Source organism: Gossypium hirsutum, chromosome A11 (genome assembly GCF_007990345.1).
Source record: "Gossypium hirsutum isolate 1008001.06 chromosome A11, Gossypium_hirsutum_v2.1, whole genome shotgun sequence".
NCBI lineage: Eukaryota > Viridiplantae > Streptophyta > Magnoliopsida > Malvales > Malvaceae > Gossypium > Gossypium hirsutum.
Window position 1 is genome coordinate 510,411 of NC_053434.1, and position 18,930 is coordinate 529,340.

The 18,930-nt window shown below is 25.5% G+C and overlaps 1 protein-coding gene across 1 annotated transcript; it reads left to right on the plus strand.

The window, feature by feature from the left end:
* Positions 1 to 16,435: 16,435 nt before the first annotated feature.
* LOC121209831 (uncharacterized) lies at positions 16,436 to 17,587 on the plus strand. The gene is made up of 2 exons (XM_041081513.1): positions 16,436 to 16,687; positions 17,003 to 17,587. Exons 1-2 carry the CDS (start codon positions 16,436 to 16,438, stop codon positions 17,111 to 17,113), a joined length of 363 nt encoding a protein of 120 aa, XP_040937447.1. The 3' UTR covers positions 17,114 to 17,587.
* Positions 17,588 to 18,930: the final 1,343 nt, after the last annotated feature.

Below are 18,930 nucleotides of genomic sequence, written 5' to 3' on the forward strand. Positions count from 1 at the left end.
GTGTAGTTTATCCGAATACTTGTTATAGTAAAATAAATTATATTTTTAATATGATATCTCTTTATACCTCGTGTTAAGATTATTATATTTTACGAAATAAAAGCAATGATAAAAAAATATAAATATAAATCTCATTAATTACAAAGAAAATATTGAAAATATACTAAAAATCAATTTTTTATCGAACTAAATAATCTAATTTTCATTCAATCTTTTATTGATTCAACAAGTTTTTCAGAATTCAAAGTTTATGAAATTTTGACACCCATTAAATCGAATTCATCACTAATTTTTTTATTTAACTCAATTTTCTTTAAAAGGAAAATTGGTCAATTGCTGTTGATAAAGAAAACGACATTAAGGGAATATTCTCAATCTTTCATGTTAATCCTATTGCCATTTGTTTTCAGTAAGGGTTTCTTTTTTATTTAACACATTATGGTCGGCGTATAAATGTACACATTCCTAGTTAATTATGTAATGTTTCTTGTATTTAATTTTTTAAAGTTTTTTCTAATAAGGTGTAATAGCATGATTAACTGTCGACATATACACGACGTAAATGAAGCAAGGAAGAAATATATAAAAGTAACACCTATTCAACCTACACCCAGAATATCTTAAAACTCTCAATTTAACCATTAATTCAATTTAAATTTTTCTTTAAAAATTAGAATTTTATTTATTTATTATAAATTATAAAATTATTGAAAGATATAAGATTAATGATTTTATAAATTTATTTTTATTACCACTAAAATAATTTAACATGAATGAGGTTATCAATATAATTATTAAATAACCATTTTGGGTCATTAGAATTCGACAATGAAGTGCTTTGAAAGCTTCGGTTGCGTTGCGTTACCGTAATTTCCAGGTTATATATATGTTTTGACAATGCCCTGCGAAAACTCCACCTTCAACTTCCACTCTCAAATCTCTAAACAATAATTTATAAATCCTTATAAAAGCAATAATAATAAATACATCATCACGACACAACTATATTTCTTTAATTATATTTTTTTAGTCAATTGAGTTTTAATTTGATTAGTATTAGTGTCGTCGTCAGTACAAGAGGGAGTGGGTTCCAGTGTGTTGAATCATATTATTCTCCTATCTAAATATTAGAGAGGAATTATAAGTAGTTCTAAATATTGTATCAAAAATAACATATATAATAAGATTATTGTTTAAAAAATATATTTTTCATATGTGAAAAATTCCATCATAATCTAATTCACTGATTAGATCATAATCTATTTTTTTAGTGTGTAAAATTATATATTATTAGTGTATTAAATAGGTTTAAATATATATTGGATCCTTTAACTTGACACCTTTTCTCAAATTGATATATATTTTTTTCTTTTTTCAAATTACTACTTAAATTTTTATTCTATCAACTCTTCTAATACCATTTTTTACAACATCATTAAGATTGGGACATGTAACACTTTCGTTTCAGTAGGGTTAGCAAAGGTATTGGTCTAACAGCCCATTAACAATTACGTCACCCAAGGCCCCAAATTGATCGGCCCAAAACTAAATTCAAATTTTATTTATTTAACCACTAATTGTAACTCAACAAAAAGGCATTGGTCCAACAGCCCATTAACAATTACACATGAAACCTTTTTTAAGGGTAAACTGCTTTATTAGTCACTAAATTATGAGGAAATTTTTGTTTTGGTCACTTAACTAAAATAAGTTATAATTTTGTCACTGAACTATTCAAAAGCTAAGTGACCGAATTGAAAATTTTTTAATTACGTGGCCAAGATGAAAACTTACCTATAATTTAATGACTAATTGTATAATTTACCCTTTTTTTATAGAAAGTTTCTCTTTCAATTTCTAATTTAGTAATCATACAAACCTTACAATTTGTGTCAAACATAGTGACATTTCAAATCTATGTTGGTTTCTTTATTTCTTTTAATTACATCGATAAATATTATTAAAATTAATTATTGTAAACATTAAATTTAAAATATGTTATCAATTCAATTTAATTTATTACGTGACTTAATTTACACGTGTAAAACTCAAATCAAGTTCTCAGCACTTCAACATTATCATTTCAATTAAAATTTTATTGACATGTGTATCACTATAAGTGTTTTATTACTCAAATTCGAATACAAGCACAGTTGAAACTATGTGGTTGGGAGGAGCCATCCACCACCCCGACCTCAATTTCTTTGATTCAACTCAACGTAATCTCCATCTTTTTAGTTTCCATGTAATAATCTCAAATTTCTTCTTCAACAATCTCTTCATAGAACTTTGAACCAACCACCATTCACACCACTTCGCTGTTTTTAAGGTTTTTTAAATTGTAAATTTTGAATTTATTTATTTATTTTTAATTACTTGGAATATGTTTCTAATAAAATAAATTATTCTTTGACATGTTTAAAGCATTAAAGTTGAAGATTCTTTAGAATTTAGTTTGATATATTCTTATAGCGATAAAACAATAACTCCTCAAAAAAATGTTATGAACTCTTCACCTAAAATACAAAAAACGAAATTTTGCTAATATTTCAATTAAAATAAAAGTTTTTTTTTAAGAAACTCGAGATCAATCTAAAAGTGTGAGATTTATCTTCTTCTATACCACAATACAATCATTTTCAGCAATGAGCGCATTAAAAATAATCTCCTCTCTAGGTGTTTGCTATATATATAATTGTTGAAACATTTTATGCAAATTCACTTACAGATGACTTTCATGACATGAAAGAATGACGCCTTCTATTTTTTATATTTAAAAATACTATTTTAAAAGTGAATGTTAATGTTTTATCATAATTTCTCTAAACGTATCATATATTTTTATTTTTATTTTATTCACAAACTCATATCTATATACTTTTATTTAAATACATGTCAGCGATATCATCGATAAGAAAGTTGGACTTAATTAATAAGCAAATAGCTTTTAGAAAAAATAAAAGCGCATAAAGAGGAAATGCTAATTAAGTTTTGTGATAAAAGCATATTATTAGCAACTACAAGTATGCAAAGAGAAAGTAGGATTAGCATCTTAAAGTGGGTTTCAACATATTGGCAAACAAGAAAGAAGATAATAGTTTGTATTTATTACCTTTTTATACTTGATTCTTAAATCTTACTAGTGGGCTGCGCAAATCTTCCTCCATTATTGCTTCATTTCAACACATTCTCTTTCTTTTTCCTTTTTCGGTCTCCATTATTGTTTTGTATTCAACGGTCACATGTAAGGGTTAGAGATCAACTATAAATTATAAGAAAACTAAAATATAATATATATATATTTAAAAAATTGAGGGATTAAATAGTAAATTTATTATTTTAGGGGTCAAAATTATTATGTACCTTATTTGCTTTTGTCTTTGATAGTTACATTAAATTTCGATTAAATTTACAGTTGAATCGAGTCGTTCTTAAAAAAAAAGTTCAATATTATTCTCTCTATCCATAAGACTTGAACCCAAAAACCTTATTCAATAAGTATTGAACTTACCATTCAACCCAACAAGTTTTTTTACTTTTATTAAGCCTCTAATTGAGTTAGTATCACGAGCACGCCAACTCACTTGAGAAATACTAAAATACCCATTTACATAAAAAAATAGTATTGAGTGTGTTTTTATCTTTTTACATTTTTATATAAAATCAATAAAAACTTAATTATAGTACAATTTAAACTTATGATACAAAAAATTTAAATATTTAAATTTATCATTTCAACTAAAATTTCAATTATTTTTATTAATTTTTTAATAAATATATTCAATACATAATTATATTATTCACCTATATACACAAATGGAGGCGAAGGACAATTTGGCTCCCAAATTTTAGTTAATGTGGTATAATAAGAAAGCATTTAAACACCTTATGCATTCTCTAGGTTTGCTAACCACACATTTCTTGTGAATTTTCTAGGAATTGTTCAATAAACAAACAAAAATAAATAAATAAAAGGTAAAAAACATGAACTAATAGTAATTGAATATTTTTGTGTTGTTAAAATAACAAAAGCATTATCATTTTTTATATAAAATTTGAAATACTAAAAATTAATATCATATTTAATATTATGGAGCTAAAAAAAATGATAAATGCAAAGTAGGTAATATTTGAGGTGAGTAATATAGGCCAAATGTCAATTCAAATTGATGGTAATGTTTTGTTTTGTGAATTATGTGGGGACCGCATCAACTGTTTTAATAATTTTGGAAACAGTGTCAGAGAAGAGAAAAGCAAAACAGCCTATAATTGTCTGTGGGGTCTTTTCTCTTTGAGTGTACTCATTCAATTTTACCTAAATATAATAATTGAAAATAAAAAGGGAAAGTCTTCAATACAACTGTTCATGCCCCGACAGCTGGTTTGGATCGGGCTGGGTTTAATTTTTCTTTTTTGAGTCGGTCTGATTTGACATGATTTATTATTTAAAATAATTTTATATTAATATTTTATATTTTTATAATTAAATGAAATAAAAATTCTTTTTTAACAATGCAATTGTCATTTGAGTAAGTCCAACTTAAGTTTGGAACTTTCTAAAGTTTTGATATTGATTGAGTTACTTCAGACTCGTGAATATCTCTAATTTAAGATAATTTAGAATCAATAAAATTTGAGGTTTTGAATATTTAGAGTATTTATATTTAATTGGCATCATGCACAATGATCTTGCATTGGTCTCTAGTTTCATTATGTGTAAATGTGGTTATATTTAGGTTTTGGTTTATTTGTATTTTATATTAATTTGATTTGATTTTATAATTATTCAAATATGTATTTATATTTATAAACTATAAAAAAAAAGTACAACGAACAGTGAAACTTCGTAAGTTCTTTCTGTTCAAGTGTGGATATTTCACATATTCACAAACATATCTATTTCACCGAGTCTCTCTCTGAGGTAGTGCCCATATCATTATGCCTTTTGTGCGAATCATAATTATATTTATTACTTTTTAAATGTAAAAATTTTCTAATCAAATTTTAAATTGATGTCTAAATAATTTATGACACCAATTTAATTAAATACTTAAATATAATATAAATAATTATTTGTAGAAATCTTAATTCAAATTTAAATATTAGCACCAACATGTTAAAATACAAGTATATTATCAAAATTTTATACCCTTGATCTATGTAATGAGATCTTTTCAACTCATTCATTAGAATATTTTATTCTAAATAGGGAGGTAGAATTAATATCGAAGATGAGATGACACTTTTCATGCCAACACTACTAAAACCTTATAATCAAAACAAAATTATGTCATTGCATTATTTTTCTTTATTCTAATAGTATGATCCATACTCTACCTCATTACCCATTAGGATGGCATTAAAAAAATTCCTTTAAAAGCACCTCAATAATGCAACTTTGATCTCATTCCGTTTAAGTAAAAAAAACTAAAACAAACAAAGAATAAAGCATATATATTTAAAGTTAAGTATTTTATATTTTTGGGTGGAGATAAAAAGGTCAATTTATAAATTTAGGCACCAAAACATATATATTGAATGAAAATTTATTAAAAAAAATCAAAGACTGTAAAGAAAATGAAATTCCTTATAAGCCTTTTGAATTAGTTCGTATTAAAAGTGTTCATTAGTCGTTGGAATTATTTTAGGTTTACAATTTTCAATTTGAGGTAGGTATTTTTTTATTTAAAAATAAAAATATATATTTATATTTATATATTTTTTATAATTAAGATTAAATAAATTTTACTAAAATTTTAAATAATAAAAATAGAGTCTATTAGTCAAGCTTGGACGGGCTAAGTTTAAGCTCAAGTTTATATATATATATTTTGAAATTGAGTGTGGATTCAATCCATTAACATCTTTAGTTCACACATATATGTAAATGACATCCTTTGATTGTGACAACCAGAGATTAACTGAATATTACATGTTATAATATTGATATTAGTATTCATTTGAATACAACTAAATAGATTGTATTCAGACAAGTCCTTATTATTTAATATCCATTGCTTAGTTAAGAATTTATTTGGATACAAGTTAACGATTAAAGATTCATTTGAATATGAATTAAGGTTTAAAGGCTTATTTGGCTGTAATAAAAAAAGTATAGGGAACTGTTCAAAGAAAGTAATAAATCTCAAGGACCTACTTAGTGTTTTAGCCATTTTTTATGTTGCAAATACAATTACAATTCTAAGTATAAATAGCACATATCCCAATATTTTCACCAAAATTTATTTGAACTTAAATCAAAATAAATATGGATAAGACCTACACATAGAGACAAATTTTCCAAATGAAAAAATTTTGAATTAAGTGATCTTAAAATAAAAAAATTATAAGCTAACATATAATAAAATAATACTTTACCTTCTAAAAATGAAAAAAATTAATCATTTAAAAAATAATGAAATAATAAATTAATACACCATAAACTTATAATTTTATATCTTAAAAAATTATAATTAAATTTCACATCACCCACTAAAAAATTCTAGATTTGCGCCTGCATACACGTGATAGTGGGAGTTAAACCAATATAAAATATTGATTTAGAACGCCAGGGGCGGAGCCTCCCCCACCGCACCCCCTAAAAAAAAGATAATTACTTATTTAGTCAATTTAATTTCTAAAAAATCACAAGTTAGTATAATGGTAAAATTCTATTTTTAGCCCTAATGTTTTTTCATTTTTACCCCTTAAATCAAATTTCTAGGTTCGTCCTTGAAAAACACGTACATAATTTACGAAATGTGATATTTGAACTTAAAACTCCAAATTCCTAAACCTCAATTCTACCATTAAACCGACACCATATTAAAATGGTTTTTGTGTGTGAAGTGAACTTGAAATTATTCTTACCTACAACTTGGTTATTTGAATCATAGAAGAAATCCCATTCTTTATTAAAGTTGTATCAAGTTTTCATCCTCGGAATTTTCTTTTTCACTTTAGAGACGCTAAGTATTTTGGTAAGAAATATATGCTTTTGAATAGCTTATTTCATTTAAAAGTAAAAGATAAAATTGTGAACAAATAAAGCAAAAAGCTTATTTTGAAATTCTGAAAATCTTGTTCTTTGCTTTGAATCTAATTTTCTCCCCAAAATTAGGTTAGGGTAGACAATAATTTTCATATTTTTCTCAGTCAAATTTAATTAAATTGTCGAGCTTGTATTAATAAGGTCCTTCAAATACTAAAATCTTTAATTTAATCATTAAATGAGATAACAAATTTTATGCAACATAGTTTAAAATAAAAAAACTAATATTGTAAGATGGATGTGGTAAAAATCTTGATTTTGGGATTTTCGAAGTTTTTCCAAAAATTTTATCGTTCATTTTCTTTTGTTTCGGTTTTACATTTTTTTTAATTTTTAATTTTAAAAGTTTCTTTAAAAAATTTATTTTAAATTCTATCATATCATATTTGACATATTATTTAACAATTAAATTAACTGTTTTAATAATAAAATTAATTAATATAACATCAATAATTTAAAGATGCAATTAATCAATGATGGTCATAATTTGAATAAATTCATCATTATTATTTTTATTATTAAAAAAGTAATGATGTATAGAACTAATTTCATCACGTGCTATTTTAATGGATATAACATGGAAAGTTTCGTTTAAATTAGAAGTATGTTTGGTCCTCAACTTTGAAATAAATCCTAAGATAGTATATAAAATAAAATAAAAATTATTTATTACTCAGTGAATGAAAATAAAAGAAAATTGTGAAAATAATAGAGATTAATTATAAAATTTATGATTGAAATATCTATATAATTTTTTCTTTGCAATTTGAAAACCCAAAATAATTCTCAATTCAATATACATGGAAATGAAAAAACTTTAAAAATAAAATCAATTAGGTGGGATAGGCAATTAGGCAAAAGCAACTTTAAAAGTAACAACAAGAGTGTGGGAAATCTTCTTTTTAGAAACTTCCCATTTTTAATAACACCTAAAAGTGAACATGAATTATTTTAAAAAGATATATACGACACTAATTTTTTTTTAAGTAATATTAGAAATTGTCAAATTTTATTATTTGAGCGAAAATAATTAAAATGTTTAAAATATGAAAAATGAAAGAATTTTTTTTTATTAGAGGTATGATAAAGTGGAAAAAAAAAAGAGAAGTGAAAATGACCAAACAAAAATTACCTAATTGGATGAAATGAATATGTGGTTGTTAGGAAAATAATTATACCTATATTTTATTTGATAATATAAAATGTAATTATATAATTTTAAATTTTAAAAAATTAGTTATAAAAAAGTGTCAATATTATTAATAAAATTTAGAATAAATAAAATCTTATGTAATTTTACTTTATTATTTTATAATTTTGAAAATTCTCTGAATTATTCTTTCTCTAACATTAAATATATATTCGTAGTGATTATCAATTAATTATTAGTCAAATATAAATAATTTATAATAAATATTATGTAATTTAGTTGAATTAAGTTAAAATATTTATTTAAATAAAATTAATAAAATAACACATAATTATATGTCAAAATAAATGTCTTAAATTTAAATTACTATTATTATGGAATAAAAGCAATATTTTAAATTAAATTATATGAACGTGTATTTAGAAATTCGAGTATAATTATTTATAGTTATTTGCGTGATTATTTTAGTTATCATATAAAAATATTTTTTAAAATTATAATTTGAAATAGTTTTTAAATAAAGTAGTGTCTAACTAACTCATGAGATGATATAAATATTGTTTGTACTTTTGTTTATTTTCAATTAGATACAACATAAAATATAGTAATAGAAAAATCTAGACGCATCAAGGAATCCTCAAAGACCCAAAAAAAAAATGCAAACAACTTTTGACATGTTTAATTAATAAAATATTCATTGGATTGTTGTCATAGTATTTGATAAGATTTTAAAAAATTGTATCATTTATGCTATATTTTTGTTATGTGATTTGATCCCATTCTATCTTATTTAATATTGGCTCATTGACAAAATTAAGACCCTAAGTTTTTTTAAATTCCAACATTAATTTAATTTAAATCACTTTCATATTTATTTCCCATCAAGGAAAAAAGAGCTTCATTGACAATGTTGGCTTCCCTGATGGCTTTTGAGAAATTAAAAAAAAAACACACACACACAGCTTTAAAATAAAAATAAATATCAAATATGGGTAATTATTTGAAATATACTATTTTTTGACTGAAAATTTGATTTACTTTTAACTATTAGAATTAACAAATGGTTGATTTTTTTTAATTTACAATTACCGGATTTTTTTTCACTTATAAAAAATTCAAATAATTTGTGCAATAAAAATACAAGCAATTTTTATTTTATTTTTTATTGTTTCTGTTTTACGCTTTTTAATTTCTTTGTAAAAGAAAATGTCAAAGGAATTCATGATGCTGCCTTTGAATTAAATAGATGTATTTAAACTTTTGAAATTGTGACTTAATTGGATGATATTTGTCAACCAGATTTGATCAACTAGGCTTTTTTGAGGGGTTATTTGCTTCTTCTTCTTCTTTTCTTTTTTTTTTATAATAAAAAAAGCAAAAAAGTGCAATTACTTTATTAATAATTAATTTTAAAATATATGGAAACTGTAATTCTTAAATTTTTATCTTTGTGATCTACTTTAATTATTAAATTAATATTAGGGATACTTAATAATAATTCTAATATGTTTTTACTTTTATATTTAAAAAATAAGACTTCTATATAATTTTGTATTGTATATTTTTTAAAGAAAATATTCTAAATTTAAGCTATAGTTAGAGTTAAATTTGGTTCAGTCTTTTTTTTTTAAGAGTGTGTTATAATTCGGTTAAATTTAATTCTCGATTTTTTATGAAATAAAAATTTAATTTAATTCAAATAGTTATATTTTAAATTTATGTCCATAGCTGATTAAACACCTTAATTTTTCAAATTTATACTTATAGCAACATAAAACCCTATGCCCCTTCTATTTCCAAGAAAGCAACTACATCACTCTCTCTTTATTTTGACTAACAAAAAATAGCAATTTATAAATAAATTTTTATATGTATTTAAACTCTTAATAACTATAAAATTATGAAAAAAATATCTCATATACAATTCGTGGAATATTTTAATCTTTACAAACAAGTTAATCCGCTTTTTTAATTATATTTGTGGAAATAATTTCTCTAAATTTATTATATTAATGATTATTTATTTATTTTTAATTTTTTAAATGTAACTTAATAATGGCAACATTTTGATCTCACTGGTAAAATTAAAATTGCTACTGTCAGTGTACAAAATATTTATCTTGTATTATTAATATTATAAATATTTTATGACTACTTTAAATTTTTTCTTCAAATCGAGACCTTAAACTATTTTTCTATTGTATGGAAAATTCCACTCACACTTGTAATTCTCTCAAAATACGATATTATAAAATCGATTAAGTTAATACTCAGTAAACAACTTGAATCTCAAAATTAAGACAGTAACGTTGAATAAGACATTAAAACTGTTTTTAATGTTATATATTAATTAAGTTTTTTTCCTTTAAAAAGCAAATCTTAACCCATTTTATAAGGCAATATCATGGTTAGGTTTAAATAATTAAACCTTACTAGAGTAGACTTTTGAACAAAGCTTTGCTTTTTCAAAATAAAATAGATGTGGATACGATTAAACCTAATTCTCAAATAAGTTCTAAGACTTGTTCAAAAAACATCTAGTACTAACATTTAATCTATATATATTTATGAAAATATAAAGGGTAAATTATTAATTTTTTGTCATTCGACTATTAACTTCCGTTAAAAAAAGTAATGTTGCACATTAATTCAAAGGATTAATAGCTAATTTGACCCTAAACTATAGTTAAAAATTCATTTTGATATTTTTTACTTTTTATTAACAATAATTGTAAAATCATATAAAAATCAGTTGCGTAAAGAAAAGCCAAGGACTTTGCAACTAATTTTTCCACATCTAATCTCATAAAAAATTCCATTCTTTGAAATATTAAATACCCATTCACTTTGATTCTACTCATTTTTTTCATTTGCTTTGTTGTTTCACACTCTCTTCATTTTCATCTTCTTCTTTTTCTTCTTCCTTTTTTTTTATTCATGCAAATTGGCATCGGTTTCACTCTTCCCATATCATTAAAAACAATATATATGTTTTTATTTATAGCTAAAGATAAACTATTGACTTTGAAATTTGAGAGAAGAAAAAGAGCACTTTATATTATAAATTTTAAAAAGTCCTAAATTCCAAAATTGAAACTTACCGATGAACCTAGACAATACAATAAAACATTTTGCTCTTCTCTATTGCCCTCTTCTTTCTTCCTTTATTCTTTTTTTTTTTCATAATTATCAAAAAAATCTCGTAGATAGGTTGTTTTTGATAAAACCTTTTACATTTCTCAATAATAAAACAGTGTTGCAAGCCTATATTTTGTTTATTGAATACTCGAGCAGCAATAATCAATCTAATAGTGGAATCTGAATATTGCATTGAGATGTATTTTGGTAGGGCTTTGAGAAAAAAATATTTTTTTCATAGCAATTTATGGGTAAAACGACATGAAGTTATTAATGTGGTTGAAGGTGTTCATCAATGGTGGAAAACAGATAGGATTCAGTTTGAAAATTTTAAAATCTTTTTATATAATAAAAAATTGCAAGAAATGATTTTTAAAAAAAAGCAAGAAATGTTAGTTTAATTTTTTTTTTTAGTTTTAGTTTAAAGAATTTTTTAGATTTATACATATTTTTATATATTAATATATTTGTATATATTTTTAAAATTTTGTGATTTTAATTATTTTTATAGATTTTCTAATAATTTTCAGTTTAAGCTTTTTAAATTTTTCACAATTATTGTTAAGAAAATTTAAAATATCAAAATGATGTTTTAACTATAGCTCAAGGACCATATTAGCTATTAGTCATTTAAATTAATGTGTAACATTACTTTTTTAACATAAGTTTATAGTCGAGTGACAAAAATGTAATAATTTGATAATATTAATGACTACTATGTAACTTTTAAAAGTTGAATGGGCAAAAATGTAATTTAAAATAAAATTTAGGGCCAGTTAGTATAGTTTACCCATATTTAAACTAACATTTATTTGGTATAGTTTACATGTATTTATATAAAAAAAAAGGACTTTGTATTAATAATATAATAAATCTACTTTATAATAAAAATATTTTATTAAATTTAATTTTACGAGTCAAATGAAATCAACTAATTATATCAACCGGTAGATAAAAGAAATAAATATATATATATTTTATTTATAAATCAATAAATTATATTATAAGTTAAATTATATATTCAAAAAAAATTCCCTCAAGAAATTACCTTTATTGGAACTTACAATTGTCATATATTTTAATTAAAAATAAGAATTGAACATTTTATTGACTTTTTTATATGTATATATATTTTATTTAGAAATTAAACCATAACCCTTGGTATAAGGCAACCTTATAGAGTAGTTTGGTTTGAATATTTAAACGACAATTAGATATGACTTTTGGACCGAAAACTTGCCTTTAAAAGTAAAAACACGAAAACCTTAGTAAATTAAAGTGTTCAATTTTTTTTTTCTTTTTTCCTTCTCTTTTATTGGAGTGGGTGGAGAAATTTATATTTTGTACGATGATGGAGACAAAAGGTTGGTCCACTCCAATTATCTTTTACAAGAATCAATCATTCTTATCACTGATGTTTTTAAAATTTGGAATGAATTTTGATTTAATATGTATTTTAATATATAATTTTTTATTTAGTATAATTAGGCCTAAAAAAGTTTAATTTTTGATTTAATTATATATATTTAAAAAAATAAATATATCAATTTATTTATATATATATTAAATAGATGTAATTATTTGTGTACGCATCATGTAAAAGAAAAATAATGTTATATCGTTAATCGAGTTAGTGATTTGTAAAAGTTCATATGCAAGTTTACACAAAATCAAAAATTATATATAATAATGAACAATGGGACGAAGTTCATTTGTAGTTTTGAGATTTATCTACTATTATTATTATTGTGGAGTTAGTATTTTGTACCTTTTTTTATTCCACAAGCAATTTTAAAAAATTACTATATATCTCTTTTTTAAAAATATTTTATTATATCCCTAAATAATGACATTGTTTATGAAATCTAAGAACTTTACTAGTATTATATCAAATAGTATCATTATTTTGTTGATTATAAAACCAAAATAGATTTAAATATTTATTTTAAAATTTTTTATATAATTAATATTTTAACTATTAATCTATTGATGTAATTATAGTTGTCATATATATAAATGCGAACCAAGAAAAAGTATGGTAGTGGAATTATTAAAATGTTAATAGAAAAATAAATAAAAATAAAAAATTACGAGAATGATGATGAAGAATTGAAAATGAGATGCCTTGAAAGTGAAGCAAAATCACAAGAAATGTGTGATTATAATAATACATACGAAGTTGTGGGAAAGTCTTAGTGATAGCTTTTTAAAACTTATCTCAACCTAGCCACCCACGAGGTTTCCATTTTTTATAGAATTCTCTTTTTGACACGGGATAACTTGAATATAATAAGATTTTTTTTAAAAAAATATTATATTAAAAAGTAATACAATATAAATATGTTAAATTTATTAAAAAGATGTTATTTTTAATTAAGTCATCAATTTAGTAATAAAATTATCAAAAACTCCTCACTTTATTAATTAATAGATATTATTTTGAAGGTTATTATCTTTTTATATAAAATTTTAAAAAATATTTATTTAAAGTTTGAACCCAAAACATCTATTATTATTATGTTTAAATATTTTAGTGTCCTCTTTAACTAAATCAGTAATGAAATTTACAAAAGCCATTTATTTTAAATAAGTAATTAAAATTATTTGAGGATATAAAAATTCAAAAAATACATGCACAATAAAATTTGAATTCAAAATTATGATATTTAATTTTTTTAATTTTATCAAAATATTTTTTAAATTTTATTACACATTTTTTACATGCGATAAAATCTAATATTATATGGGGAAAATTATGATATATGAAAAAAAATTTGAAAAATCAAATTTCTTTTTTAAGGAAAAAAAAAAGAAAAGGTGGGGTGTACACTCAATAGAAAAGATGTTCCCAATTCCCGTAGAGTGGTCCAATTAAGCAAAGCTCGTGAACAAGAAATTTGTACCCACTACTTTTATTTTAATTTTAACTAGTTTATGGCCATGTGAAAGTTTTATTAAATAGGGTTAAAACAAACAACTAATTTTTATTTTATTAAATCAAAACGATTAGATATTTGAGATGGAAAATTTTATTTGAGTTGGGAATGAATTTTTTTATACAATTAAATAAGTTTTGTAAAAATTTTCGTTTTTAAAATTTTATATAATAAATTTTGTAATAATTGATATAATAATTAAATATGATTTTAATTGAAATAATATTTACTATTTTCAAAAAGAAAATAATTTTTGATAAATATATGATTAATAGATGATATTATTTTAGTCAAAATCTTAAATATAATATAAATAATTAATAACATGAAAGGCAACCTTTTTTAAATAGAAAATAATATTATAATATTCAATAGTCTACAAGAATTAATTTATCGAATTTAAAATAATTTTTAAATTAAATTTAAGTTTGACAAAACATCCTTAAAAAAAACAAATCACAAAGAATATGGGACTTAATATTTAGGGTAAATTACAAAGTCGCTAAATTATTAGTAAATTTATGTATTGATCACTCAACTTCATAATTGTTGACACCATTTTTTTGATGAAAACGGGGTCAACTTGGGTTTTGGAAAATGAAAACAAAAATGGGAGTCGCCACCAATCCTTTTTTTTATGAGGTGTGATTGGATTACCTCGAAAAATGGTTGTTTTTAATAAACGGTTTGATTTTATTAAAACAACGGTTTTGGTCCACGAAATTTAGAAAACGGGTTCGGGAGTCGGTTACGCACGAGGAAGGATTAGCACCCTCGATACGTCCAAAATTGGTACCTAGTTGATTACTTAATGTCTTAATGTCGAAAATTGAGAATTTAAAAGAGTTTTAAAAATACGACCCTTGTATTAAAATGTTAAAAATTTTCAAGAAAAGGAGGATATTTCATGTTATTCGAGAAAAAGAATCATATTCAGTAAGTTAGAATACAATATCTCAAATTCTCGATACGCGAATGAAAAAGTTTATTTAAGAAATTTTAGCCATCTCGAACTTAAAAATGAGATCATAACCAGTAAGTTAGGATGCGACCTCCTTTTTTTAAAATTCGAGATCATTTAAAACTTGATTTTGAAAAGATTCGTGTATTTAGATTCATCGAGAAAATCGAAACCCAGTAAGTTAGGGCACGATTTTCTCGAATCCAAACACGAAATGCCATTTTAAAAATTGTTACATCAAGTAAGATAAAACACAAAATCATAGTGAAAGCAAATTACATTTTTATGCATGGTAAATAATAAAAAGTTAATAAAAATAAAAAATAAACAAACAAGAATAAAGACATTTAAGCAAATAATAACGAACATGTAGATAAATAAATAAATCAACATGAAATGATAATTATAATAATGAATAAAATGGTGATATATATATGTATGTATGTTAGAAACAAATTATACGGGGTAAAAACATAAAGTTAAATACAAAAAAGAAGTATATATATAATTATAGAATGCATGTATATACATAAATAAGGAGATAGAAATGCTCTTAAAATAAAAAATAAAAATATTCATATGCACGTGTATTATATTGTAGGTATAAATATTATATAGTATATAGATATAAATATATAGATATAAAATAAATAAAAAGCAAGATAGATATAAAAAATATTGAATATATAATATAATATTATTATTAGATATATATTAAAGTTTGTAAATATATAGATTCGTAATAATTTTAGACATATATATTATAGTATAAGCACATATATATAAATAATAATATAATAATAATAAATAAATAAATGAGCAAAAAGGAAAAAACATGCTTAAAAGGGACTTAAATCGAAATAAAACAAAGTTTCTGGGCCAATTTAAAAATAAAAAAGGCGGAGGGACCTAATTGCAAGTGCGCGTAAAAAGGAGAGACCGAAAGGGTAATTAAACCCTCAATGTCAAAACGACGCCGTTCCAGGGAGGAGGGCGCAGATGGTCGAAGGACCAAATCGAAAAACAAACTAAATTAATGGGCCAATTTGCAAAAATTAAAAAGGATTAAATTAAAAATAATTAAAACTGCGGAGGGGCTAAACGAGCAATTAGCCCCTTCGCAAAGAAAACACGCGGATCCTCCTGGTAACGGGTCGGGTCGATCCGATCCAAAGCAAAACGACGTCGTTTTGGGCGTTATGGAGCTGGGCCAAAACGGCGTCGTTTCACACGCCTATATATCCAAAAAATTTCCAAAAAATTTCATTTTTCTCCCCCTCTTTTCAAAAAAAGCCCAAAAATGCTCTCTCTTCCTCCCCTTTTCTTCTGGCGCCGGCCAAGGGTCCGGCCGAGAACCACCGTACCGGCCGCCGGTCGCCGGCGCCGGCGCCGCCGTGCACGGCGGTGGGGAGACCAAAAGTTTCCCCTTTTCGCCGAATCGCCTCTCCTCGGTGAGTTTCCCTCTCTTTTTATTATTATTTATATTATATGTATATAAATAGATGAACAAAAAAAGAAAAGTAAAATAAAAATGGTAAATATGTAAAAACGAAAAGGGTCGGAAATCACCTTTGATTTTCTTGTTTCTTATTTCTGTGAAAAACGTTACAAAAAAATCTCTACAATGGTTTTTCAATCGGTTTTGTACCGAAAAATGAAAAATCCCCCATTCTTCTGTTTGAATGGCTTTTAAATAGCCATTTTACAATTTTTCTATTGTCTCTACTACTGTTTTGTCCTTCTTTGCGTGATTTTCTTCTTTGCAGGCAAGTGGGGTGATGGGACGGTGGCAGAAAGCAGGTGAACGGCGGAGTTGGTGGCGGTGGCAGAGGGTAGGTGATGGGGGCATTGTAATTGGGTCTGCTGGTATGGGTTAGTGTTTAGGTGGGTTATTGGGTTTGTGGGTATTGGGTTCTTTTGTTAGTGGGCCGGGCAGAAATTGGGTTTGTACAGCTGCCCCTCTTTGCTCGTTGTCGCGTCACGATAACAGAGCAAAGACTAAGAAAGACCAATTTTTGCCCAGTCTTTGCCGAGTATTGACTTCTCTTGACGCTTCTTTTCAAGTAACTTTATTCTAGTCCACTGTGTCTTGTTGCGTCGACCCACTCCACTGTAACTTCCAAAAGACAAAACTTGTAGCTTCAATCCACTCTATTGTAGCTTCAGGGGGTAAGGTCCATCATTTTGACCCGCTCCACTGCAACTTCGGGGAGATCGGACTCATATCCTCAACTTGCCCCACTACAACCTCAGGGGGATAAGATTCGTGACTTCAACCTGCTTTACTGCAACTTCAGAGAGACAAGGTTTGTGACTTCGCTTCCATCTATTCTACTACAACTTTAGGGGAATAAGATAGACATGATAAGAATCACTATCTTCTGTCCGCTCCGCTACAACTTTAGGGAGACACGCCTTATTGTTTTCAGTCTGTTCCACTGCATCTTCAGGGAAATAAGACTTGATGCGATCTACTCTGCTGTAACCTCAGAGAGATAAGATCCTTTATTTTAATCCGCTCCACTGTAACTTCAGGGAGATAGGATAGTGTCTTCGATCTGCTCCGCTGTAATCTCAGGAGATAAGATCTCTGGCTTCAATCTGCTCCACTGTAACTTCAGGGAGATAAGATCCAAATTCTTTGGTCTATTCCACTGTAATCTCAGGGAGATAAGACCTGATGTGATCTTTTCTACTGTAACTTCAGAGAGATAAGATCCTTTAATCCGCTCCATTGTAATCTCAAGGAGATAGGATTACTATCTTTAATCTGCTCCGCTGTAATCTCAGGGAGATAAGATCTGAAATTCTTTGGTCTGTTCCACTGTATTCTCAGGGAGATAAGACCTGTATAATAAACCTAATTATGCCTAATGATTAGGATGACATGATCAAAATGAAACAAATGCTCCTAACTAGACATATGTGAATAGTGTTTGCATGAATGCAGAATTTTATTTTTCCGAGAATGATCTCGCTTAGGTTATCACCACTCGAAGTTTATCAAGGTTTTGTGACTGATGTGCTACAACGCCTTCTCGCTTGACTGATTTTTCTGAAGAAACATTTAGCCAGACTGTCCCCATTGTAAACCTCAAAGTTATATCTACTGGGACGCCAAAATTTGTACCATCATTCTCTCACAGTAATCTAAGGGTAGAAATATGTGGCTTTTCCTCTGTCCTCTTTTATCACAATTCGGGGATATAGGATCTGAACCGTTCTGGTTTCCTACACCATTCTCAAGGTGTCGTACCAAAGTCTTATGCGCAAGTGAAGGCTCTCTTCTCCGAGGTAACCTCTTCCTATTGCCTGATGATCATTGCTTGCTTGTTCATTTAAGCTTTGTAATTAACACGACAGCTTGTCATTTTGTTCAATCAATGCTTAGACAACGAAATCTGAAAGGATAGTCTTTAACTTAGACTCTTCTTTCCTAGCTATTTCACCCTTTAAACTTGGTATTTTCTAAACAATAGTCATGTTTCAGGTCCCTATATTATTTAGAAATTTTCAGAGTAATATGCAAAACTTCTTTCCTGAAAGTTTTATTAGTTCGTTAATCATTATTCCTATGCAACATGTTTGCAAAAAGACCATAACAATGGATAAGAATAAAGCTCGTTTCTGATCATAACTCAAATAAAACATCGAAGATGGCGAAAGAAAGGTAACAAAGAAGTGGATTGAGAAT